Genomic DNA, 25,165 nt, shown 5'->3' with positions numbered 1-25,165 from the left:
AAGCAGCTGAAATTTGAATATGATGAGTTTTGGTCATGTCTTGATTGGAGAAAGTAACAAATGAACAAGCTGTATCAAGAATGGACACAGGGTAAAAATTGTTGATAACCTTTAGGAGAAAACCATTTTAAATTTTAGACCATGTACAGAGGAGGGAGGGTTTGGGAGTTTATGTCTGGTGGGAAAAATTGAGGGAGGAGGGTAAGTGAGAGAAAATATGAAAATTTGTCTAAACTGAGCAAGAGGTCAGCTTAGAGTAGACATAAAACATAGAGATTTTAATTTATATCTATTGTACAATAAACTATTATGCATGAGTAGCCCTTTTCACAGTCACAAAATTGGCACAGGCTCTTAAGGTAATAGTTCATGCACAGATGATACCAGAATTTGAAGCAACTGAATGCCTTACTGTTTTTGTGAGAGAGCCTTTGCAAAGTCTCCAGACATGATATGTAATTATGATTTTTTTTTATGGTTGACTTTTGTTTATTTCATTATTCTTTTCTTTTCCTTGTAATTTATGCCTTATGACCAAGTAATGAGGTGAATATTTATTTTAACACAGTCTAAGATTGGGAGATCAGCTGTTAGATTGGGTGGTAATCTGTCTGTTGTGGATGATAATTTACTACAAATCATATAACTACAGTAATGACATTTGTTTGTTCAGAGAAGAGTAGTTAGTGCTTATCTGCTTCAGGTTTAATGTTAGGTTTGAATAGCATATTTCTGTATATAAATGGGCATTTAAATAAGGACACAAATTTTATCTGAACTCAGTAGTTTTGAAACTTGATGCTGAAATTTTTATGGGCATATTTGCTTGCGTTAATAAATGCAGCGATTTTAATTTTCACAGATCCTGATGATGACGAACTCAAGAATGCTTTGAAAATAAATGTTTATGCAGCACTTCATGCTGCTTTGCTTATGTTGCCTGAATCCTTCAGTGAAGAACAGCTGTTTATGATGTTGGCTGGATTATCATACACAGGTATGTTATGACTTCTGGCTTTCATTCCTTCCTTTGGTACTTTTGCTTCTCCAGAGAAGCTGACAGACTGCTGAAGTGGTGATTTGAGTGGGTATTATTGGGAAATCGTGTCAGTTGTTTCTTTCATCATAGGAAAAACCACGTTCTTAGGTAATTTTTGGTATAGACGTACCTAGGGTTGTCTCTCTCCTTTAAAGATGTTTAACTTCATGGTCATGTTGGTAAAGTCTGCTACACATCTTCTTGTATAACCAAGGATTGCAAGTGTTACTTACATTCGTTCTAATAGCATCCCTGTAGATGGCCACATGAGTGTGAGTCAGTTGTCTTTTCCCAGGTTCATAAGTAGGCCTTTAGTAAAGTCAAGTTCTTCCACTCACAGATTGCCTGGTTTAATGTTACAAAATTAAAGTTTCAGGAAATCTACAAAATTAAAGTTTCAGGAAATCAAGTTTCAATTTGTGTTTTTCAAGTCTTAATATCATTTCTCGTTGCAGGAGATTTTCGAATGCTTGTTGGAGAAGATCAAAACAAGGTGTATAATATTGTTAGAGCACAAACACAAGAATTTAGAAAATTGTATAGCCCAATATTAAGTGAGCTGGACGAGTATGTAATTGTGGATCACTTTAAAGGCATGGGTGAACAAGATATTTCCCCTCCAGCAAGACTTTATCATCTGTCTATGTTACCAAAAAAATTGCAGGTAGGGGAAAGTTTATAATGTCCAGGTTTGTAGACTCCTGACTCTTCTTGGGGGAGTTTGGTTTTTCATTGATGATTATTTATTAAAAAAATTTTTTGGGGTCATACTGGTTTTTCAACCTTAATATTTGTGGTAGCAAGGATTTATTTGACTGAGTTAGTCAATCATTTTTATGTATGTAATGCCTTGTTAGCCAATCTGTTGATTATATGATATATTAAAGAATCAAATAAATGGTTTTGAATTATACAGCCTCATCATTACATTTTAATTGTTGTTACTGATATTTCTGATTCATAAATTATGTATTTGAAGTATATGCTACTCTTACACAGCATCCTGCTTTTTGACAGTTAATGATTATCAAAGAATGGAATAGAGATGGAAGAAGTCGAGACTTAGAAGATGTCCTTCGAGCAGCTGCACATGACCCAGATAGTGCCGATGTTATAGTCAAAGGTAAAAAGTCTTACTTTACATAAATAAACTTGTCAATCATTTTAAATGATAAATTATGTACTTTTAATTACGTACTTTTAAAATTTATAATAATTTTAAATTAAATTCCTTTTGTTTTACAAGAGATTTTATACTGGAATACTTATTATGAAGTAATAGAATTTATGTCATACAAATATTAAGGAATTTCTGTTTACAAATGTTAAGGAATTTCTATTTATGTGGAATAAAATCAGACCATCTTTTGTTCTTGTGGCTGATATAAGAATTTAACAAAAAACATGGATAATACAAACATTTATTAGGAATCTCTGTATCCAAGAGTAGATATCATTGCTGATGTGAAACTGCATGGTATGTATGTAAGACTGGTAAGTGAAATTAAAAAAAAGCAAATAAGATTAGAAAGCAACTCTTAAAAGACATAGAGTAATTATTATTATTAAGTAGTTTAACCAGACATTGCTAATTTGTATAGCTTATGGTAAAGCCAAATAGGAGAGGACCAGAGAATCGTAGCAAAATCAGTTTATTTAACAAATATCAAGTTTACAGCTACAGTGAAAGAGCAAAGTATTCACATTGCTAAGAGCATATAAAGGCCAGGACTTAGAACCTGTAATTTGAGGCCTATCTTGGACTCTTTCACCACCTCACGTACTACAAGTAACCTTCATACAGTTAGAAGGGAAAAATGACAGTAGATGGTAAAAGCAGGGACTATGATGACCCAAAAACTAGCACAAGGGTGCATTAATTACAATAATTTTGATATTTTATCATGGTTTCTGCTGTATAGTCACAAACCATGATAACACTTTGTGGTCATCAAAAAAAGCAAACAATTAATTTTTCTGTAAAACAAAATATATCGTTACAGTGCCAGAAACAAATATATTTTTAAAAGTAAAGTTTTCATGGAAAACCCATTATTAATTTATTAGCTGTATTTCAAGAAAATGGCTTCCAGTTACCGTATTTGATGGCGTATAAGACGCACTTTTTTAATAAAAAAAAATGACCTAAAAAATCCCCCTACGTCCTATGTACATAATGTAGGCTCAAAATTTAAGAATTTTGGCCGAAATTATACATGAAACGTCACATAGATGTTGTAGCCTAGTCTAACATTCGGTGTTATCCTAATAACCTATTAAAAACCAAAGTTTATTATAATTATTTATCATTATCACACTTACCATCACGGCAATTACTACTGCTAGTATTATAATCAATATCTACGTTGTTATTATCGATATTTTAATTAAAATGTGTTAATATCATTATCGTCGTCTACAGCGTATCGCCGCATTCCACATTTACAGACTTACAGTACGTGTGCTGCCACCTATTGGTGATTATCTCGAGAGCTTTATGGATAACAAGACTTCGTGCAGTTGGTAGTTGGCAATTCCTGCTAACGTTCTCTTTACGGATAACTTTTATAATATATAATGGATATATATAACATATATTACCATAGGTAACATCTTTATTAATGTTTTTGTTGATTCTGCCGGTAAGAAACAATGTTTACAAATGAATGTGTTGCAATCTGTTGGTAAACCTATGAGGTAGCTTTCAGCAGCAGACGAAACATTCGATCGTAGTAAGTGGCTGATTGTATAATACATATTTTGATAAATATAAATATGGTAAATAACTTCTTTATTAATGTTTTTGTTGAGTCTGTTGGTAAGAAACAATATGCATTTGATAACCTAATACTACAGTTTTTACTTACCAAAATCATATGAGCATAGGCTAGGAAACCTTATTTTTTTTTCCTCAATGTCCTGCTGAAATTGGGGTGCGTCCTATGCAGACATGCGTCTTATAAGCCATCAAATACGGTACATCGGTAAAAAATTGAAAGACGTTCTAATGCACGTCATATCCACAGCCGTCTGCTATAAGCCATATTAATTTTACATCTGTGTAACTCCTGACTGCTAGGATGAATGCATGGTACCTCAAGTCTTTCCAACTTTTCTGCATTTCATACTTTTCCTTATTGTCTGGCGTTTCATACTCTCTTTCCTAATTATTTTACCTGTGGATGCCTTTCTCTTCCTGTAGTGTATAAGGATTCGGAGAGTTTTTCCCTTTTTGAGCCATTTTGCTCCAGTGGGTATTCATGTGATTGTTATGGTTCTCTTCAGGGATTCTTTAGTTCCTTGTTAAATCATGTTGTACTGAGTAACTTTGCCCTTGCTTGTCTCTTGTCCGAGATCTTTATTACGTCTCCATACCAGTAGTATATCTAGTATCTCTGGTTTGTGGTTTTAGCTTTCTTCGCTCTTTTTGTGTGAGAGTGGATTTACAGATAATATTCTTTTTGCACATTCAACAGATTTTTCTATTTAATTTTGATTTTGTTCATTTATAATGCAGTTCATATCTATATTTACATTTATAACTATTTTAGCACTTGGCTTGGTTGATCTTTGTGAGTTATTGTTTTTTATTATTTTACCTAATCATAATCATAATTTATTACATTACTGTCGATCTGCCACCTGCTTGTGCTTGTGTTAGATTTTCAAAGTAAAGTCCTTTTTTTTTTTACATTTTCACATTGGATTAATTTTTTTTGTATATCATTCATTTTTGTTGTTGGTCTGTCCACAGTAACAATTGCCTTGCCTCCATTTCTGTCTATATATTAGTTCCAGATATATTTTTTTAATGTTACATTTCCTCCTTGCTAGTGCTATGTTCAGGAAAGAATGTTACCTTGATTGAGCCTTAGCATTTTCCTATAGTAGGATGGTGGGACCTCTAGTGTTTTCAGGTTCACAGCCTAGAGTGCTGTCACTCCCATGGTCCTTAAGCCAGAGTTAGTTGTGCTTCCCAGGTTGGTGGAATGGAATGTAAAATTTAGGCCAAAGCCCAAGCACTGGGACCTATGAGGGCATTCAGCCTGCAGAGTGGAATGTAAGATGGAAGAAAGAGAACATGAACAGAGGTATAGCAAAAGGAATGAAAGGGATTGCAGCTAGGGGCCGAAGGGACACTGCAAACAATCTTGAGTAATGCCTACAGTGCACCACATGAGGTGCACTGATAACACAACCTACATACAGTTCCCAAGTTGGTCTGTCTAGGGGCCGAAGGGATGCTGCAAAGGACCTTAAGTAATGTCTGCACTGACAACACAACCTGCATACGGGGTTCCCAATTTGGTCTGTCTTGAGTTTCTCATGATGCTGCTGGTTCGGCTGTCTTGTGTTTTCATATGCATCAGCATACAGTTATGTTCCTGTGTAACCACCAATTTCAGGGTCCTGGATGGATGCACCAATAGATATGTATAAGGCAGTGTTCATCTGTTGGAGATTCTGGTTGTTGCCTCACAACCCCCCTTGTTCTCTTTACTTGTATCCAGTTGTTATGCTAGTAGCTGGTTGCTTCAGTCTGCTCAGCTCATCTGAAGACAACTTACTTGGGTTATTTTACGATGGGCAACTCTGATCTTTAAGGTTAAGTGGCTTGGGTCCTTAGAAGAGTGGCATACATGTTTTGAAGACAAGTGTCTCGATTCCTTTGGAAATAAGTACTTGGATCCTTTTGAAGATGATTGACTTGTGCCCTTTGAAGATGAATGTCAGGATGAGCAGCTCATGTCATTTGGAAATGAGCAGCTCTGGTCATCAGGTGTTGAGTGGCAGGGGTCCTTAGAAAGTAAGATGCTCAAGTCCTAAGAAGATGAGCAACTCTGGTCCATAGTAGAGGAATGGCTTAGGACCTTTAAGGATGAAAGTTTTAATCACCAATAACTCTCGAGTAGTTGTCATGCAGCTATGAGCAGCACTGGTTTTCAGCACAGAGGCACTATCGCTGCTTGATTCTGTACGGAAGTCTCGATCTAGTCTGGAACCTACATCTAAAGACAAGAGGGCTTTTTTTTTTTTTCAGTGGTCAAGAGGAGCTAGATCAGTTCAGCAAATGTGTTTTGACATTTGGTATTCCATTTTGTGGAAGCTTCTTTGTCAAGTTATTGACCTTTTAGGGCTTCTTTACACAGAAAGTTGTGCACTTGATAAATGATTAATACAGTAATAATTAAATATCTGTATCTTAGCAGTGTCATACCTGTATTTTGCACTTCAATAAGTGAACAACATACATACAAAGAAAATCATAAATGAAACCATCAGTTGCCATTTGTAAGTACTAGCAGTGTTCCCTAAAATGTTACTATTGCAATGAATGTAAAATAAACTAAGCCATTGTTAAATGTTACATAAAACAGGATTGCATTTGTTATGTACAGTACTGTACATTATGTCTCATAATTTAGCATATATGGCAATGTAAATAAAATATTTATAGTAACTATTTTTTTACTTTTACAGGTGTTCAAGACATAGTGCAAAAATCCAGTCTCACCCAAAGCATAAAAGGAATTATTACAGCCGGGGTTATTAAGTCAGTCAGATATTCCTTTTCAAAGCTAAAGAAGATGTGGAAGAGTTTGAGGAGATGATCAGATTGCAACATAGTTCTTTTATTTCATAATCGGTATGGTGCTTGGCAAAAGAAATAAATGTCAACAATCGTGTGTAAGTATGTAAAACTAGTATGTTCTGACAGGCTGTACATATCAAGTACTGGTAGTGAATTTTATGAGTTAGTATATTAATGGGTATTACATGTTCAGGTATATTATATATATAACATATGTAACTGACTTTCAGTACAAGTAATGATAAAGAATATTCAGAGTGAGGAGATTAATTTAGAATTTTTACTTGTTCCTACAAGTATACAAACCTGAGGTCTTTAAATAAGGGATTTACTTTCGGCGCAAGCTGGAACCAGCCATTTAACTTAAGGTGGTTATTGGTAGTTGGCTACTGACGGTAGGGGACGAAGCCCCGCCATCCAGTCAGTACACTCTCACTTTACCTTTTGGTTGCAGTGGCTGCAGTCTGAGACAGACGTGTCTCTTCTGCTGCCTGCCGTTCGACTTATACTCAAAAACGAAAAGAATAATGAAGAATTGCTACTTTTGAGATATTTTGGAAATACTGCAACCTTACAACATGTTCTACTCTGTTTATATATTTGCTCTTTATTTCTGCATATAGTTGTTCCTACACAGATATGATGTGTAGTTTTTTATCAGCTCATTTTAGCCTGTATGAGCCTTTCTTGTTTTGATATAACACAAACCCAACTCTTGTCCTAGCCTTGGTGTTTGTTCTTTAATTGTTATATATTTTATACTTTTTTATCTAAGGAGAGAGGGAATGCCTCTCACTTTTATACTTTTTTTCATCTAAGGAGAGAGGGAATGCCTCTCACCTCCAACCTTTACCATTTTTAGATGCCTTCTCAACCTCGTTTTACCGAACATCCTTGTTCTGCATCTCTCCTCTGTTTGTTCTGAGTGTTTTCTCTCTGAAACAAGTGAAACAAGCAGGGATTTTATTTGACTACACAATAGTACTTGGAATGTCGTAATGTTTTAGTCTTTCAGATGTTGTAGACCTTGAGACGGAGGTGGGTTCTCTACTTGCCTTTGGGCATGGAATTCCTTTTCCCTTGGCATGAGGAGGAAGTGGAGGTTGATGTTGCAGGACCCTTAGACAATGTTACTGGTTCCGGCAAGTTGTCTCCAATACCATAGGAGCCTCTGTCTATGGTTCTTGCTCCATCTCAGGGTTGAGTTGGGTGTTCTACTCTCCCTTCCCCTCCCCTCGTTCCTATTCTGAATGATAAGTCCCGGGACAGCTATTCTTGATGAAGTTTTTCATCACCGCTTTCGCATTCTTCATCGTCGTATGCTGGATCACAACTCTTCATCATCTTCCTTGTCCTTCAAGAGACGACGGGTAGCCATGGCCATGAGGAAGGACACACAGTGACTGTAAGGAAGACGACACACAATTGGAGGGACAGCCATCGGCCACACTTGGACAGCCGTGACCGTTTGCCTCATACAGAATCCTTCACAACCACGCATTCTGCTTATAGGCTTTGGTTCGGGTGTGTGTGTGCATCGTTGCAATGTGTTGTAGCTTCAAGAGCTAGTTCACTCCCACCCCCCTTTCATGGCTGTGTTCATCCACAGGGAATTCGACATTCTACAGGTAGGATAGGAATAGTTGTTCCTACTCAACTTTGGCACTTGAATCTCTTCCGGAGCTGGGGTACTTCGAGTTTTGACAGCACAGGTTTCTTTGGATCCCCGTACATTTCCGATTGCAGTTAAAGTCATCTGTTCCTCCTGGCGTTGTTGACCTTATGGACAGCCGTGACTCTGACATGTCCCATGGCCGTGCATCTTTGGGTGCTTTAGTGATACTCTAGGCCACGGCACACATGACGGGAGGGAGTCTTCTAAGGCCCATAGATCTGTGGATCGGGCCCTCCCCCTCGAGAAGGGAAGACCCCAGTCGCGCTCGTGTGATCAGGACCATTCCCTTTGCATGAGAGATAATCCCGCCGCATCTGCATGACAAGGACCACTTTCCTTGAGAGTGTGCAGTTGCAGCATCTTCTTTTGCAGGTGCTCTTCACAGGATGAAGATTGAGGCCACAGCTGCGAAGAAGACGGACCAGTGGCCCTAAGGAGAAAACGTTGCATCTAAGGGACAGCCCTGGCTGCTCTTGCGTGATTGGGCATGTTCACGTAGCCGGTACCGCTTCCCTCATGGCAGTACTTTTCACGGCTGTGTGAATATGACCATTCTGCAAGACCTGTACGGGTGTCATCTCCTCTTTCCACAGATCATCCGTGGCCTTCCTCTGCTGGTGAGTCTTCGGATCGCCTCCCTCTGGTTCCCTCAACCTCTCTCGATGACTCGGTTGTAATGTCAGCTGGAGTCGTCGAAAGTTATTTTGTAAAACATTTGAGACTCCTCAGTACCCATCCATTTGTTGGGGGGGGGGTTGCATAAGGAACCAAGAGTGTACCAGGTAGAGACATCAGTGAAGTTCTTCAGTCCCTTTGGGACCACAGAAGTAATTGGTGTCCCTTTCAAACCCCTTCCCTTCCCAGAAGAGGAAGTAGGGTGAGAAGAAGGAAGAAGACGCTAAGACGGTTTTCCATCCCATGTGCAGCCGCTGGTGGGGGAGTGCCCGTAGCCTTGAGCATCATGTTACAGTAGCTGAAACCTGGGCAGTAGATGTCCTTTGGTAGGATATCAACTTCCCTTCGAGTTCCTACCACTCCTCATTAACCATCTGATCCATGTCCACATATTCTTTCCGGCTCGCTAAAGAATCTTCCCTTTCAGGGAAGGTGAAGGTGATGCCGAATGAATACACGGTGAAAATAGATACAGTCTGGTTCCTGATTTCTTTAGCCTCCCTCTCTCATAGAGAAAGTGACGGGTAATTGGTAACCAGTCATAGATCTTTTTTCCCTGGCCCATTTCAGCAGACTGCAGACTCGGTTCAAGATAGAAACGACACACTCTGTACTTGTAACCATCAGAGAGTCCGACTTGATTCCTTCATTGGGTTTGAAGGACGAGTATTTCTGAACACTCACCCATCAGTCCTACCGCAAGTTCCTCCGCTTCATTTCCAAGGAAACTTCGTACCCCTTCGGAGTAGACAACTTGGCTTCAGCAGGACTGACTTCTCGGATTTGGTCGCAGTCTGAGAGTTGCATGGACTTTAGAAGTCCTAACTCTCACCCAAGCAAGAAAAGTATCTGCAAGGCTAACAGATACAGCAGCGAGGTTGTCCTTGTCTCAACAGGGGCAACTAGCTCAGCAGTTGCAAGCCGTTCTTGGTCTCCTGTCGTCACCGGGGAGAGGTTCTTCACGGGCAGCTTCTCCTTCATTTCCTTCAATCTGCGCTTCATTCCCTTCAATGCAGATTGAAGGAGCACTGGTCTTCACCAAGGGACTCCCCATTCCTTCCCTCCTCTCTCAGAGAAAGAGAGACAGGGCATAGCCTAATGGTTAGATGACAGGACTCTCCTTTGGGGTGTCATTACACACTCCCCCTCCGGAGATACTTTGTGCCTCAAGGCATCGACCTGAACGGCAGTCACCTGCACTTCATTAGATTAGGTTAGGTTGGGTACCTAACCCAACCTAACGTAGCCTAACCTGCACTTCAATATCCTGGAGGTTTTTAGCTTTTCAAAAGCTCAGGATCCAAGGATAGGTGCTCCGGAGTTGTTAAGCAATGGTACCATGGTAGTTCCATAGTCAACAAGAAAGGGGGCTAGTGTCCTTTCATCTCCTCATTTTGACTTTGCAGGTGCACGGCTGGGCAGTAGCACACTCAGCTCAGTGGTCAACCAGATATATTCCAGGCAAGATGGATGTAATGACAAGTTCGGTCACTAGGGTTGGTGTTAGGGATAATTGGTCTCAGCACCTCAATCTTCTGAAAGATTGTTTGACCTTGGAAGACAGCCAAGTTAGACCTTCAGTCTCAACACACTGAAGCTGTTACTGTTTGGCTTTGTTGTTCCGGACCATGGGCATAAACAGCCAACAGCCATACCATGTTGATAGCACCACTTCTCGTCTGATCAGCAAGTTAAGCAACACTGGGTCTAGTCCGTAATGAGATGGGTGACTGCCTGGGAACACCAGATGCTGGTAGCATCTATGAGACATCTTTTGCATCCATGGTACAAGTCTTAACTGATTAGCAAATTAAGCAACATTGGGTCTGGTCCACAATGAGATGGGTGACTGCCTGGGAACACCAGATGCTGGTAGCATCTATGAGACATCTTTTGCATCCATGGTACAAGTCTTAAGGCTTATGCAGTTGAACAGATCAAAGGCATGGGTCTCCTTCCTTTGCTCTTACATGACCAGGAAGAGAGGCCCCAAGGGAGGCAAACCACCAGTCAGTTTAGAAATTTGCTCAGAATCCTCCCACCAAGAAGTAAGTCTCCCATATGTAAAGACTGACCCATATGTAAAGACTGAAGGTTTGTATACCTGTAGGAACAAACGACAGATTTTTTAAGTAATTTGTATTTTTCCTAACACACAAACCTAACTTAGGTTCTAAGGTCTTTACATATATGGCCCAGCTCTAGCCACCCCTCATTCTGCTTCATGGGCCAAAAGGTAAAGTGAATGCATACTGACTGGATGGTAGGGCTTCCTCTCCTTCTTTCACTAGCTAAATACCAATAACCACTTTGTTTTGAGTTAAATGGTTGGTTCCAGCTTGCACTGAAAGTAAATCCCATATGTAATATGTAGACCTCAGGTTTGTATAATAGGAAAAATACAAAAATTACTCAAATTTGTCATATTTCTTGCATTGTTAAATTTGTCATGTTTCTTGCATTGTTACTTTTCCCAAAGTTGGCTTCCTTTTGTGATAATTATCTTCATTAATGAATTCTCTTTATGCTTGCTACTGGAACCAAGATTGCGGGTTTAGTGTGCAGTTAAGTAAAACTTGCTTTTGCCCAGACCTTGTGAACCTGGCATTCATCAGCTGAACTTCCTGTCACTAAGTTGAGGTGATCAAAAGCACCGAGATCTGGCACAAGAGAATTTTCACAGGAGGCTCTGCCAATCAGCTGTACAAGGATTACAAAGAAAGGGTTATGTATTTAGGATCCTGATGCTTGCTGAAATCTAGATGACTTCTCAGCTGGCAGCTGTCTTTAATAAGCAAAGGTGGAAGCGGTGCACAACCATTCTCACAGACCCAGAGTTTAGCTGAAGGGCAAGACTAACAATGGGACATGTCCATGGCCTGGGAAGGGAGCTGAACCCCTGAAGGCAAGCCAGTGCTTCTTACAAAGCAAACTCGGGTAGGGTGATGATGTGCCTGAAGAACACATCCCTCAATTTGACAGAAGTAATAAGGACACTTGGCAAACCGACAACTCTTCGGACACCATGGTTCCCTAAATGAAAAGGTACAGTTGAAGAGCCATTTGACTGGAGAAGTTGAGGATCACACTCTGTCCACTTGACATCTGCAGAGCCAACAGAATAACCCAGATGTCTCCAATTAAACCTTGATGGCACTCCTTGTAGCATGGGGCTCATATTGCTGGGAAAGCAGGCAAATGAACAAGACAATGAAAGAGAACCTTTGTCAAAAAAAGATATGGCAGCAGCCAAGTTGAGGATCTCCAGAACACAAGGCTTAGGATCTCCAGAACACAAGGCTTAGACAGCTACCTGAAAAGGGCAGATGGGGTGGCAAGCCCATCTGCAACCACTCATGACAGGAGAAACAATGTAAGACTATCCCAACTCCATGAGGAAAAAAATCATGAAATACCAGGAGCAAGCAATGCACCTGTTGTAGGAAAAAGAATGGTATCTATGAAAGACCTAGGAGGACTGCTTTCAGAGCAGGACCTGGCCACAACGATATTGACTGGGAGCTGAAAGCCAGTGAGAGGACAAGCCAGTACTGTAAAGGAGGCTAGAAGCTAGTGAAGAGAACAAGAGCGCTTAGACAACTCATCTGACAGTAGCAGAGGATGGCTACCCAGAGAGGGCACAGAAGGGTCATAAGGTCATAGCTCTACATAATGCAGTGACCAGAATAGTCATACCTATCATGAAGGGCCAAATCATCAACCAAGAGTGAAAAAAAAATCCATGTCTCTAGCAGAAGCAAGCCAGGAGACAGAAAAAGAAAGGCAGTCCCACGGAGCCTCAGCAGACTTGAAGCCAATTTACCTCAAAAACAGTGGAGGCCAACCTCAAGCCAACCATCTGAAGGGGTAAGGACTGAAAGAGAAGGTAGTCTACACCAGCATACACCAGTGCAAGTAAGGTAAAGCAAGCTAGAGAAGAGCATCCCTGGATGATCCAAAAGAGGCCATTTCATGATGAATGGATTTTCATATAAACTTATGCAGTTTTACAATAAAATACTGTTCATGGTATTCAGAATAATAAATAAGCCTATGCATAAATAATTTGTATAGCCATACATTTGCAGTGTAGATGCTACAAGCAGAAGTAAATAACTACATGCACACATACTACAAGATAAAGAGATATGTTGCCAGTGAAGCAAACACTTATGAAACCAAAGGTAAAACACAGTGGTTAAAGATATTTAATATGCAGATGTAGTAACAAATTCACTACAGTGGTGATTATCATGTCATTACAAGTGGAAAACACACTATCTGACATTGTAAACTTTAAGAAAAAATAAAAATACTCGCTAAACTCATAACCAAAGCTGAACAATAAGTAAATAAGGTTTCATCCAGGGCAATTATCATTTCTCTTATAAACATACCTTGGTTCTTCCATACCTACTGTGTGTGGTATATAATAAAGAGGTCTGTCTGTTGTAAAGCCATCCCAATATAGAATCACATTTATGATTCCTTTACTCCCACCTCATGACTATGGGCTGGTAATCTGAGAAACTTTAGTAACACTACAAAATTGACAGCACTTAATGGAAATAAGTGACAATTAACAACTCTGCTATATAGCTATATTTACCATGCTTTTTGTCTGAAGATCATATACATTATTCTCTACTATAAATATAACATTATCAATCACTAAAGTTATATAATGTCAATCATATTCCATAAAAAAATTTGAACTTATGGATAGATTCCTTTACAAACACACTATTAAGTATGCTATCCTTGTAAAATCTTTTACAAAGTTAGATATGCAACAGGCTGGGAATTTGAGCCCATATATAGAAAATTCTCTGCATTCATAAAATACAACAGTTAGGCTTTCTGAATATCAGGATTTTGAACTAAAGTATACGTAATCTAGCCAATTTCAAGAAAGAGAGGTTTGTAGTACCTGATAATCAATGTCAGCCTTTACATACTCTCCTGTTTCATTGTAATAGTAAGAATATATAGAAAATAAAAAAATACAATTTCTTCCTAAAGTTGGTGCCTTTTAAGATTAGCCAAACATAATTACATTATGCTTGGCTATGAGAAGCTTATTTTCATTTAAATGGAACGTTGTACAGAATTACATTCTACATCATAAAGGGATGTTGTCTTACAAGAAATGACAAGCATCCCCTAAATGCAAGCAAATGAAAGAAATTGAAAAACAGGTAGAAGGTAAAGATGTCCAACATATTTTCACAAAAAATACCTTGATATCCATTTTTTACAAAAAACCTTCTTCAAGTTCTTATTCAGCTGAAAATTTAACTTCAGTTATATCACACTATCGTAATAAATACTGTTATATGTTCTCTGTTATTTAAAAAGTTTTGTAAACATAATCTGAAATGATTCCCTTCGCCCATTTTTAAAACCCATTTTTAAAAAACAGGTTATTCATATTTTACAATATAATGTAAACTCATTAAATGAGACCATATCCTGCATGGACAGTGGTAACTGCTTTGACACAAAATTCAGTATTGACCAGTTTTCTCACTTTTTCAAAGTTTTAAAATTCAGTATTCACCAATTTTCTTACTTCTTGAAAACTTAAAGAAAAGATTTTTCTTGATGAATGATACATAGCATTTTTGTGCCATATGCATAAATTATGTACTGACCAAAATCTTATTTGTACAATGACTGTAAGTTAAGAGTATTTTAAAATGAATGTTAATTCACATGCATACAAATAATTTAAAACAAGACCACTATGTTACATTTCTAGACTCTCAAGAGTACCTGCATGAAGATATTTACTCATGAATAAGAGTTGAAAATCAGTTGATGCAATGAGAAATAAAAGGTATGTAAGAAGACTTGAAGCCCTATATGACAAATCAGCTAACATGGTATTGTGTCACAACCTGTTGAAAACATCAGAAAATTACCAAGGGTACTGGCAAACCAATTTCTTAAAGAAACATATCTGACATAGCAGTTAAACCAAGTTGGAGAAATTGAAGTTTCATCAAGCCATGAAGTCCATACACAGAGAGGATAACCAGGAATTGGTCCAATGGAAAAAGCAGAATAACTGAGATTCTTAAAGTTTTGTATGACAAGTATTCAAGTATAGGTCAGATTTCATTCACAAGACAAGTTTTATTCAAGTAATGATCAGATTTCATTCACAAGACAAGTGAAGAAACAACGTTAGTATAGATCAGATTTCTGTCACTGTCACAAAACAAGTAAGGAAAGAACAGGAGGTTGAAGTAGTCAGCTGCCAGCCTTACTAAGAATCAACAGGAAAAAAATGTGATTATAAAAAGATAGGAAAACTTTTTAACAATACACGGATTAATCTCAGACAGAAAAGACTTATTTCTCTTCATGGACATTAATCCATGCCTTACCTACTCAATGGATAGAAATAACTTGAGGTACCAAGACTTAAAAGATGATTTCAATGTAATAAATTACAGTGAAATCATCTATGGAAGAACTGAAGAGAAATTGAGAAACCCAAAAATGAGAGTTGTGTCAGAGAAAAAGCAAACTTTACCATGGAAGATGAAAAATTAATAATAGTTATGACAAAGGAAAAGAACTGCAAATGACTAGGCGCATCAAAAAACTACTGTGTGTCTAATTAAAGTTATCGGTAACCATTCTTACACCTTAATTATATACTTATATAAGTAGTTTAACCAGACAACTGAACAATCATAGACTAGAAATCAGACTTAAAAAAGTTCTTATATTGCTGAAGGCAGCTTAAAAAATAACAGTTAAAGAAAATTAATTAGCTCTTGTCAAATTAAAAATCAAGGGAAGATGCAATAACTAATGTGGAGCCACAAGCTACCACAAGGTCTTAAAGAGGGAAGCTATAACTTCCGTATGCAAAATACTGAGATGTAAATAAACTCTTGCATCTATAATAGTTGGTTAAAAGATACAAGTTAGGATAAGGACTACAGCTCTAAGCCAGCAAATACACAAGAAAATTTACGTTGATGCTTTCTTGATTTCTGTTATCCTATTAATGATCATTTATTGCATGAAACAGAAATACATCAACTCAAAAAAAAAAAGTTAAAAGTTACTTGGTAATATGGAAATCCAAGAAAAATGTTAAACACACTAGTACAAGAAAATGGAAAACATGATCAACAAGTGAGTAATAGGGCAACTTTGCCACATCAATTAATGCAACATGTACTACAATACAATTAACTCGTTAATTTTATTAAACTGCATCAGTAATGTCTTTAACAATTTTGCATCACTGGACTGCTCTTTAAAGTGTATTAACTTGTCATCTTTTGAAACCTTCAAGTACACTGAAAATTTATTAACAAGCTTGCTTTAATCATATATCAATACAGAACATAACAGGCCACAAACAAAATAATACTACAGTACTAAAATTCTAAAAACTACTTATGGTGCATTCCATCATATACAATAGTCAGATGTGCAAAACTTTCTCTAGTAAAATCTCACAATAAAATCTGCTAGAAACAACTTACACAGTAACAATTTATAATTTAAAATGATTTGCTATATTAAACCAAAAATGTCATAAAATATGGCTATGTACTCTACAAAGAGCTACAACGTGTAAGTAATACCTCCGTGCCAAATACTTACTGGCTACCAAGTTCAAGGATCATCGATATCCTATTGTCATGGCCTGCTATCATGATAATCACAAAAATACCAAGGAAATTACATTGAAAATATTAAATAAACTTTTAAGCATCTATAAGCAAATTCTGCAACTGTCATTGGACTAAATTTTTTTCCATTTAAGTAAATTGTTACTTTCTGCAACAAAAAGACAGTATCTTAAACTAATGCCGGTATCATGACAACAGACAATTACCTTCATTTTAAGACTCTGAAGACTCCATCACAACCCTGCTTGAAAAAAAATGTAGGAATGAATCAACAAACTTATAAGTTATTTCAATTGTCTTAAATATCATATGAATCATCAAACTTATAAGTTATTTCAATTGTCTTAAATATCATAAGTTAAAGCCTGATGGTATTCATGTACATTTTACCCAAAACAAATTTATGACCAGGGTCATACTATGGAACCAGAAGCAGCTTTTACCACAATGTAAAAAAGAACTACAGCATTACTAAAAGATAACTAATATTTGTAAACCTTCTCATTTATAAAGTCACAAGAATGAAAGGCCTAACAAAAGTCATCCATACATGGAACTGTACTGTGGAGTTTTGGCATGAAGCATCATTTATCTCCCAGGGAAAAGAGGTTAGGTTAGATCCATACTGATGCCTTTCACAGATAACTAGAAGAAAAGTCCCATTAGGAGAATGAAAGTTTGAAAAATGTAAATCAGAAAAACTGGATAGAACCACGGTATTAAGCCAGCATCTTGGCCCAGTTGGAACACTACACATCCAAATGTGACATAAACATCTTTACTGTGCCTAAGAGCAACAGATATAGCAAGACCGATTTCAAGGACTTGTGCTCTTACCCAGTCTGCTTTGCCATATGAAACCCTAATGAAGGCTCTCAGATCTTGCCATAGCCAATATATTACTGCATTCATCACAACCTGACATCCCAGTTGCCTTTATTAGGGAACAGCCTGGAGTTGTCAATTCTAGAATCTTGAGCTCTCCACAGGTAATGCCAAAAAGCTCTAATCAGTAGGAGCAGGTCTTCCTTATTACTTGTGACAAGAAAATGAAGGGATAGCAAAGTGGACTGTGGTAGAGTCCTGGCTCTTTGTCATTTAACATCAAAACTTAATGAAAGTAAAATTATTGTAAAAAAAATTTAGAAATAAATATTGCTGATGATACAAAAAGCATAACTATCAGCAAAAATAAATTACCAACTCCTTACAATTAAGCCATCACCATAAGCCAGTGAACTGGAGGAAAACACAAACAACAGTACCTACTAGGGTACAGAAATCCCACTCTTATTACTCATTTAGACAACAATAAGTTAAAATGGATGAAGAGAACAACGAATCAAGTGATGAATAACAAGTTAATGGTTAGAATGAAGCATGAAAATAGTGATTCTGATGATATCTGAGGATTTAAGTGGTGTATGCATTGTTAAAATCCCACAGATCTCGTGTCTACTAAACAAAATGACTGTGAATCTAGGGACATTTGAGACTGTGAATGTGGACACATAATTAGAACTGGGATATAAAATTAAGACCATGCGCTGGGACTTATGCAGTCATTCAACGCTGAAAGGGAAATTGAGAGTACAGAAAGTTATAAAGGTATAACAAGAGGAAAACCTCACAGTTGCACTATGAAACAATTGTTAGAAGGTAAAGAGTAAGAAGGAACAAAGAGAATATGAAAGGAGGTACGGTAAAATGAATGAACGGGGTTGCAGCTAGGGGCCAAAGGGATGCTTGCTGCAAAGAACCTTCAAGTAATGCCTACAGTGCACCATGTGAGGTGCACTGATGGCATCCTCCCCTATGGGAGACACATACTTAATTGATTATAATGAAATAATCTGGAGATCAGGATGGCTTGTTATGATAGTGGTTTCATTATCATAGCAAGGCTAAACACCATTAAAACCATGTTGGGGAGGCTACTATGGTATAAGTCAATCTCAGAATGATTGGAATGACAGGATGCTTATGGGGTTTCTTTTTAAATGCAATGAACAATGGTAGTGGCTGGTAATCATCCTTTTTAGGATAATCAGTATGACCCTTTTTTTGTGGGCTGCTTTTCTTCCTCAACAGCAACATAGATTACTGGTACAAAGTTCTTTTCACAAAGGAATCAGGAAATTTGAATTTTTTTTTTCTTGCCAGCAAACACTAAGATAAAAGGATTAAATTTTTAACAACTTGGCGCACCTCATAACTTTCAAGGATAACATGCAACGTTATCTGTTGCAGTATTTTTTCACAGAGTTCTTACAGAACTTAACAATACACATCCAAGATGTAAGGTAATCACCCTACTTGTCTTGGGTAAAACATTTTGGATACCAAGTAGGTTAAAGATCATAAATGACAAGAGTTGTAAATACCATAAAATGCTTGTGGACTATAACCTTGAAAAAATGAGGAAATGCATATTTTATAGTCTGGTATCTTGTTCCACAACAAATTTGTGATAAAATCTAAAATGAAACATTACCTTTATCAAAAACACTTCATTTCATTCTGCATTAGGACATGCTTATTTTCAATTCTTGTTTAATATTACAAGAGTAATATACATTACCTGATAAAAAATATTCTAAGCTGCAGTAGAGTTCAAAACTTCTGAAGGAACTAATTGCCTGGCTAACCAGTCCAAACCTTGGTGAAGACCAGTACCAGACTGAGCATCACAAGGCTGTATATGCCAAGACCTCCCTAAGCATAGTTTATGTACACCAAGACTCTCTGTCAATGACGCCACTCCTTGTGCACCATCACAGTTCTAGAATATATGATAAATGAAGTTAATTTTCAATCACAGTTCTAGAATATATGATAAATGGAGTTAATTTTTAAATGTCAAATTTGAGACATTCAGTGAGAGCTATGGATACATGCTGTGTATAAATGCAATCATCCATCTTTCCTTTGATTACAAAAATAACGTGTTAACTTATACTGAAGTTTCTTGCCAAAAATCCATATTTTGGCAGAGAAAGCAGATGATTCAAAACTGTCAAAACAAGTTTCAGTGACCTAACTCTGAGAGAAGAGTAATCTTTACCTTACTGAGTTTACCATTCTTCTGCTAAATGTATACAATCTATTGGACTGAGATGAGTGCCTCACAATAAGACACATTATACTCTTTTCAAAATAATCAGTTACTCATACATAAATGTATGTAAAATCTTACACAGGCTGAAAAGTAACTTGAGCTCATAGGAGATTATATAAAACCTGAGGGCAATACCAGGTGAAAATATACAACTAGCAATAAGCAAACATCAGGCATGAATCTGCGCTACTATATCAGCTGAATACAAAACAACCACCAAAGGGCTACTAACCAACTGTGAACTTAGCACTGTTAGGTTACCTGAAGCTCCCAAAGCAAACTCTCAACACTGATTCATCCTACTTTACTTGTAGTGTTAACAGAAAAGATACGTTATGAACTGGGGAATCATTAATTTCTTCAAAGGAACAGATTATTTCTACCTCAAAGATGAGTTTTGCCATCTCCCCATTCACACACACAAAACATCATCATCATCATCAGGAGTGGCCTTTCTGTTTGAGAAAGTTTATTCTTACACGAATATTTTCCTTGCAGAAGTTAGTCCTTCCTCTTTCTGACAAGGGGAGAGAGGACTGATAACAAATTGGTGGTTAACATAGGTTTGTTGTCTGAACAGATATAGCTCTTTAACTTCCACTTTCACAATGTTCCTCCACATTGTGTATTAGCTCATTAGTCTGACTGTTTGGTAAATTTTTTTTCTGACAAGTCAGTGGTATACGTCTCCTTCCTCTGCTTTAGCCTAACTAGGAAATGAGACCATGTGTGCTGAACCTCCAGTCGGTTCAAGACTTCCCTCCCACCAAAGGTGAGTCTATCCTCACATTAAGATGTAGGTTTGTTCCACATATGAAGAAATGACAAATTTTAATTTGTATTTTTCATAAATAACAAACCTACGGTCTTAACATACATTGCCCACCTCTTGCCAACCCTCAAAGTGATTCCCTGGGCTGGCAGAAACTAATGCATCACGGCGCTCTTGGGTGAAGAAAGGTCGCCTGATGCCTTGTCTCTCATAAGATTGGCCGAACCCCATTGCCACGAATACCCTGTTCTACAATTTTATATGTTTTTACTGGTTTCCAGTTGGTGCAAGAAGATTTTATCCTCACATCAAGACCGAAGGTTTGTTAGCTATGAAAAATACAAATTAATTAAAATTTGTCATTTTTACATCAGGATTAGACATATGACGAGTTACTTCCATCCTCCTCAAATCTTGCTTCATTTTTGTTGAATTCCCATCAGTTTGAGGTTCTCATTCACACATTTTTCCATGATTTCTGGAATTTCCCACTGATCTGTCCTGCCCCTCTCTCATCTTTTAAACAATTTTAAAACTTAAATTTTTTATTCTGCTGTTAACACCACTCTGTCTACATAACAGCAGCTCCCAGAGGCCTCCTATATTTTAATGAGATCTATTCCTATGATAAAATGTAAAAGACTCCTTGATCTTTGATGAACACTAAAAATACAACTTTCATTTATAACATTCTAGACCATTTATCACTGACTACCTAAAAGTGCTTTTGTGCATACAACTTTTTCATAGTCAAAATAACAATATACATGGTAAATTTTTATCAGCAAAATAAAATTACAGTAAATGTTACCTAAGATCATGACAACTGTGGGGATATAACTGTAGCTCAGAAGACAATACAGTGTAACTTTTATTATTAAGTTCTGAAACAAACAAGGTAAAGTGACTAGGTCCTAATGAAAACTGTTTTTGGCTGAGGGATTATGTGTCTGGAGTAACATAGGTTGGCTGGCACCACCAAGATTGCTCTCTGACAACTAGTATACTAGTACATAATTTCACTTTTCTCAATAGCTCATGACAAATGTAAACCACACAACTTGTAATAAAATTTTGTAGGGACAATAAAAACGAGTAATTTGCATCATGATGATGAAAATTATTGTACAAAATAATATACTTCCATGAATTTTGGCAAATGATACAAAACAATATTGAAGAATGAAGAAAATCACGAAAGTTATTAAAAGGTCTATGTAATAAAAAAGTGACAGCTATATTCTCTTCATCATATGAAAATGAAAGATGTATCTCAGTCACATGGTAATGGTCCCTAAATATAGCATTGCTACTTAAACCACAAAAGCCTATTCAACTTAAATCTAATTCTGATATTTGGTAAGAGTCGAGAGAAAAAGCTTTCTACTTATCTAGAATGATGATTTTTATTTGAGTAGGAAAACAAATTTACATAACAGAAACAGAATGTGATGTAAGATCTGATGAGCTTGGATGAATAACTACTAAAACTAAAATCCTGTTGTATTTTGGAACTATATTAAAAAGTTAAAATACACTACAGTTCCAAGACCAACTGGTCTCCTCTTCAAGTGATTACAGAATTTACAGAATAATATAATAAAAATAAAAAGAAAGCTACAAATGTTAGGAGAGGAAAAAATTATTAGCCATCCTCAGTCATTGCCAAACTGCCACTGTAAACAACATTTGTTAAATATTCAATGACCTGACTGTTTAATGATGCAGAGCACATTCAATGCACACACTTACCTCTTTGTTAGCAAAGATAAGTAGGGATGCATCTTTAAGTTCCCTCTCTGTCATAAGTTTTGTAAGCTCTGACTGGGCCTCCGGCAGTCGGTCGGTATCTGTTGCATCCACAACAAAGATTACTGCTTGTGTGTTGAAGTAGTAGTGTCTCCACAATGGTCGTAACTTGGGCTGTCCACCAACATCCCAGACTGTGAACTTGGAAAACATTAAAATTGTTCAAAATTTTGCAAATATATTTTCCCAAAAAGGAAATACTGTATGCATATATATGTATGATATTTTAGTTGTGCTTAGTGTTTCTTGGGGAAATCAGTATCAAAAGAGGAACACCAATAATGCTAAAAAATCTAGCCCACCCAAGACAGCCCATTCTACAGTATAAGATAAATATGAAAAAGAAACAAAAGAAATAAAACAAAGAATATGGACATTACAAAAATTACGAAAAGTGTTCCAGATTACACATATTTTACAGGAAAAAATAATCTGTTTGGTCACTAAAGTTTTATGACACCTGTAAAAACATTTTGATAAATTATAAAGCAAATGAAAAGAACTTGTAACAAAGAAAACTGTATCAATATCATTTGTTTCTGACATCCCAGGATCTCCAGTGTACAGTCCTTCATCCTTGTGTGTGCAGAACTCTCCTATGGCAGATGCATACATCATCACTTGTTATCTCAAGAAGAGGCAACAGAAAAAGATGGAAAGTATTCAATGAAAGTTTTATTTATATTTTATATATATATATATTTATATAACTTTTTTTAGAGAGACCAATAATTTATTTTTTTTAGTCATACAAGTACTGCATTGTCCCATAATACAGTAAACAGTATTACATTTTATTATTTTTCCCGTCTTAATGATTTAACAGTATCATATACCGGTGTGTACTTGACTGCATTATATTGGGTTTGTTACCTTATGCAGGAGGCTTTGGATATATTCCTTGTACAGTATATATAAGGGGACTAATGTATGTAAACAGTTTCCAATTGCTTCCATCTTAGAAGTTTTTATATACAGTATTTTACTTTCACCCTTCCAATATTTCATGGCATGTAAATCATGTGAAAAAGCAATACATGTATATTTATAACTACTCAACTTGTAAATAAATTTAAATAAACTTCAAGGACTATACAATAGTATTTTTTATCCAAGTTCATTACTAGTTGGTACAACACAAAAAATACAGTAAAATGAAGATAAAAGAAACAAGTTCAGGCACAACAAACTTTTTTCAAAGTAAAAAAAATGTCTGCTCATATTCACTGCTCATTTGACCAAAATAAAAAATGAATTAAAATAAATACAAATGTGATCAAAACATGCTGTAGACTTACTTTGAAATTCTTGTATTCAATGGTTTCCACATTGAATCCAATGGTTGGGATGGTTGAAACAAATTCATCTTGCTTTAGTTTGAAGAGTATTGAAGTTTTACCAGCACCATCTAATCCTAAAGTTACTACTCTCATCTCAATTCTTGCTCCAATATGAATGCGATTATCCTGTAAGCAGTTCAGTATTATTATTATTATTATTATTATTATTATTAATATTATTATTATTATTATTACTACTACTACTACTATTACTTCTACTATTATTTCTACTATTATTATTATTAATTATTATTATTCTTATTTACACGAAGAAGACAAATCTCATTATTATTATTAAGATTATCAAATATTTTAACGTCTTCTTCTTGGCAGGGCATCAAAGAAGACAAATCTCAAAAATAGTGGGTACCTCCCCGGTGCCTTAACAGAGAAAGTGAACATCGTCGAAAATCGTCAAAAATCATAAGACACAAGAACACCATTATTATTGAGTTTTACATCAAAAACCCTTTATGATTATTCTGCCATTTTGGGGCCTTATTTCTTCCGTCGATCGGATGACTGTTCTTCTTGGCAGGGCAAGCCATCAAGAAATATATTTGAAAAGCACCTCCCAACGTACTCAAAAAAACCGTGGGTATTCTAATAAACAAGTCAACAAAGAAATAAGTCTTGTAACAGCTTGGTGGTACAGCAACCGCGAGCAGCTGCAGCCTGACCAGCAAAGAAGTGTTCGACTTTTCTATAAGGAGAGGATGCACTCGAAATAGCTGGAAGGCAAACATGCCATAAGAAAATCATTGCAGACAATGTCTTCACTACTGACATCGACACATGGCTTGACCTTGTCATTTACTATCAAAACAGCCGCATGAGAAACCTAATTATGAAAAACAACCCAGCCCCACTAACGAGAGATCCTCATAAACAGATGAATGTGGTATAGTGATTCACATGCCCTGTCCGTGGATGTTCTGGCACCTATATCAGTATCACCACCATGAAACTGGCAAAGGGAACCTCCTGTCATGCCCAAGAAGGCACCATAAAAAATCATATGAGAGATGCCCACAATACTAACATTACAAAGAATGAAATAGTGGGGAATACAAAAGTAATCAGAAAAGCCTCAGACCCAAGGCACCTACAGCTGCTGGAGGCACTGTTAATCAGAAGGAGAGAGACCCTTATTAAATACCACCCAAGAGGTATTCATCCTGCCTACCAGCATTAGGTGGCCTATTGCTTCTGTAGCTGACAGATTGGCACCAGACACCGCAAGAAACAACAATCCTGAACATGAAACTCACAATGATGTCAGAGATTCTGCAAGCCGCCCATTGCCCAATCAGAATATTCGCCATGAAATACCAGAGAATGATGTCACACACCAGCCCGCTGCTCAGCAAGGCTGCAGCAGAGAGACCATCAGCGATAAATTTTTGGCTTGCAAGAAAATCTTGCCAGCCAATACGCAGCACAAATGCTTCTCCTCAGACAATCAGCGGGCAGCTGAATTTGA

The 25,165-nt window shown here is 36.9% G+C and overlaps 2 protein-coding genes across 6 annotated transcripts in view; one reads left to right on the top strand and one right to left on the bottom strand.

Moving 5' to 3' along the window:
• LOC136839547 (phosphatidate cytidylyltransferase, mitochondrial) overlaps nt 1–23,031 on the top strand; it is a 45,492-nt gene extending 22,461 nt beyond the window's left edge. For 2 of the 5 annotated variants that reach the window (XR_010853375.1, XR_010853378.1), the window contains exons 4-8: nt 863–997; nt 1,495–1,703; nt 2,057–2,162; nt 6,521–6,727; nt 22,894–23,031. Coding sequence is in view for 1 of the 5 variants with exons in the window: in XM_067105779.1 (XP_066961880.1) it covers nt 863–997; nt 1,495–1,703; nt 2,057–2,162; nt 6,521–6,651 (581 nt within the window). In the remaining 4 variants the exon portion in view is untranslated. Of the gene's footprint in view, nt 1–862; nt 998–1,494; nt 1,704–2,056; nt 2,163–6,520; nt 13,120–22,893 lie in introns of those variants that run through there. The other 3 variants (XR_010853376.1, XR_010853377.1, XM_067105779.1) reach the window with 3 other exon arrangements.
• Nucleotides 13,570–25,165, bottom strand: part of LOC136839546 (E3 ubiquitin-protein ligase TRIM23-like) — a 40,686-nt gene continuing 29,090 nt past the window's right edge. The window contains exons 9-12 of the mRNA XM_067105778.1: nt 23,641–23,808; nt 22,286–22,483; nt 19,225–19,425; nt 13,570–16,884 (exon numbers count right to left, since the gene is read on the bottom strand). Of these exons, the coding sequence (XP_066961879.1) occupies nt 19,240–19,425; nt 22,286–22,483; nt 23,641–23,808 (552 nt within the window). The 3' untranslated portion in view covers nt 13,570–16,884; nt 19,225–19,239. The remainder of the gene's footprint in view (nt 16,885–19,224; nt 19,426–22,285; nt 22,484–23,640; nt 23,809–25,165) is intronic.

This window comes from Macrobrachium rosenbergii, chromosome 6 (assembly GCF_040412425.1).
Source record: "Macrobrachium rosenbergii isolate ZJJX-2024 chromosome 6, ASM4041242v1, whole genome shotgun sequence".
Taxonomy (NCBI): domain Eukaryota; kingdom Metazoa; phylum Arthropoda; class Malacostraca; order Decapoda; family Palaemonidae; genus Macrobrachium; species Macrobrachium rosenbergii.
The sequence above is the reverse complement of the archived record's forward strand: the minus strand, read 5'-3'. Positions and strand labels throughout refer to the sequence as shown.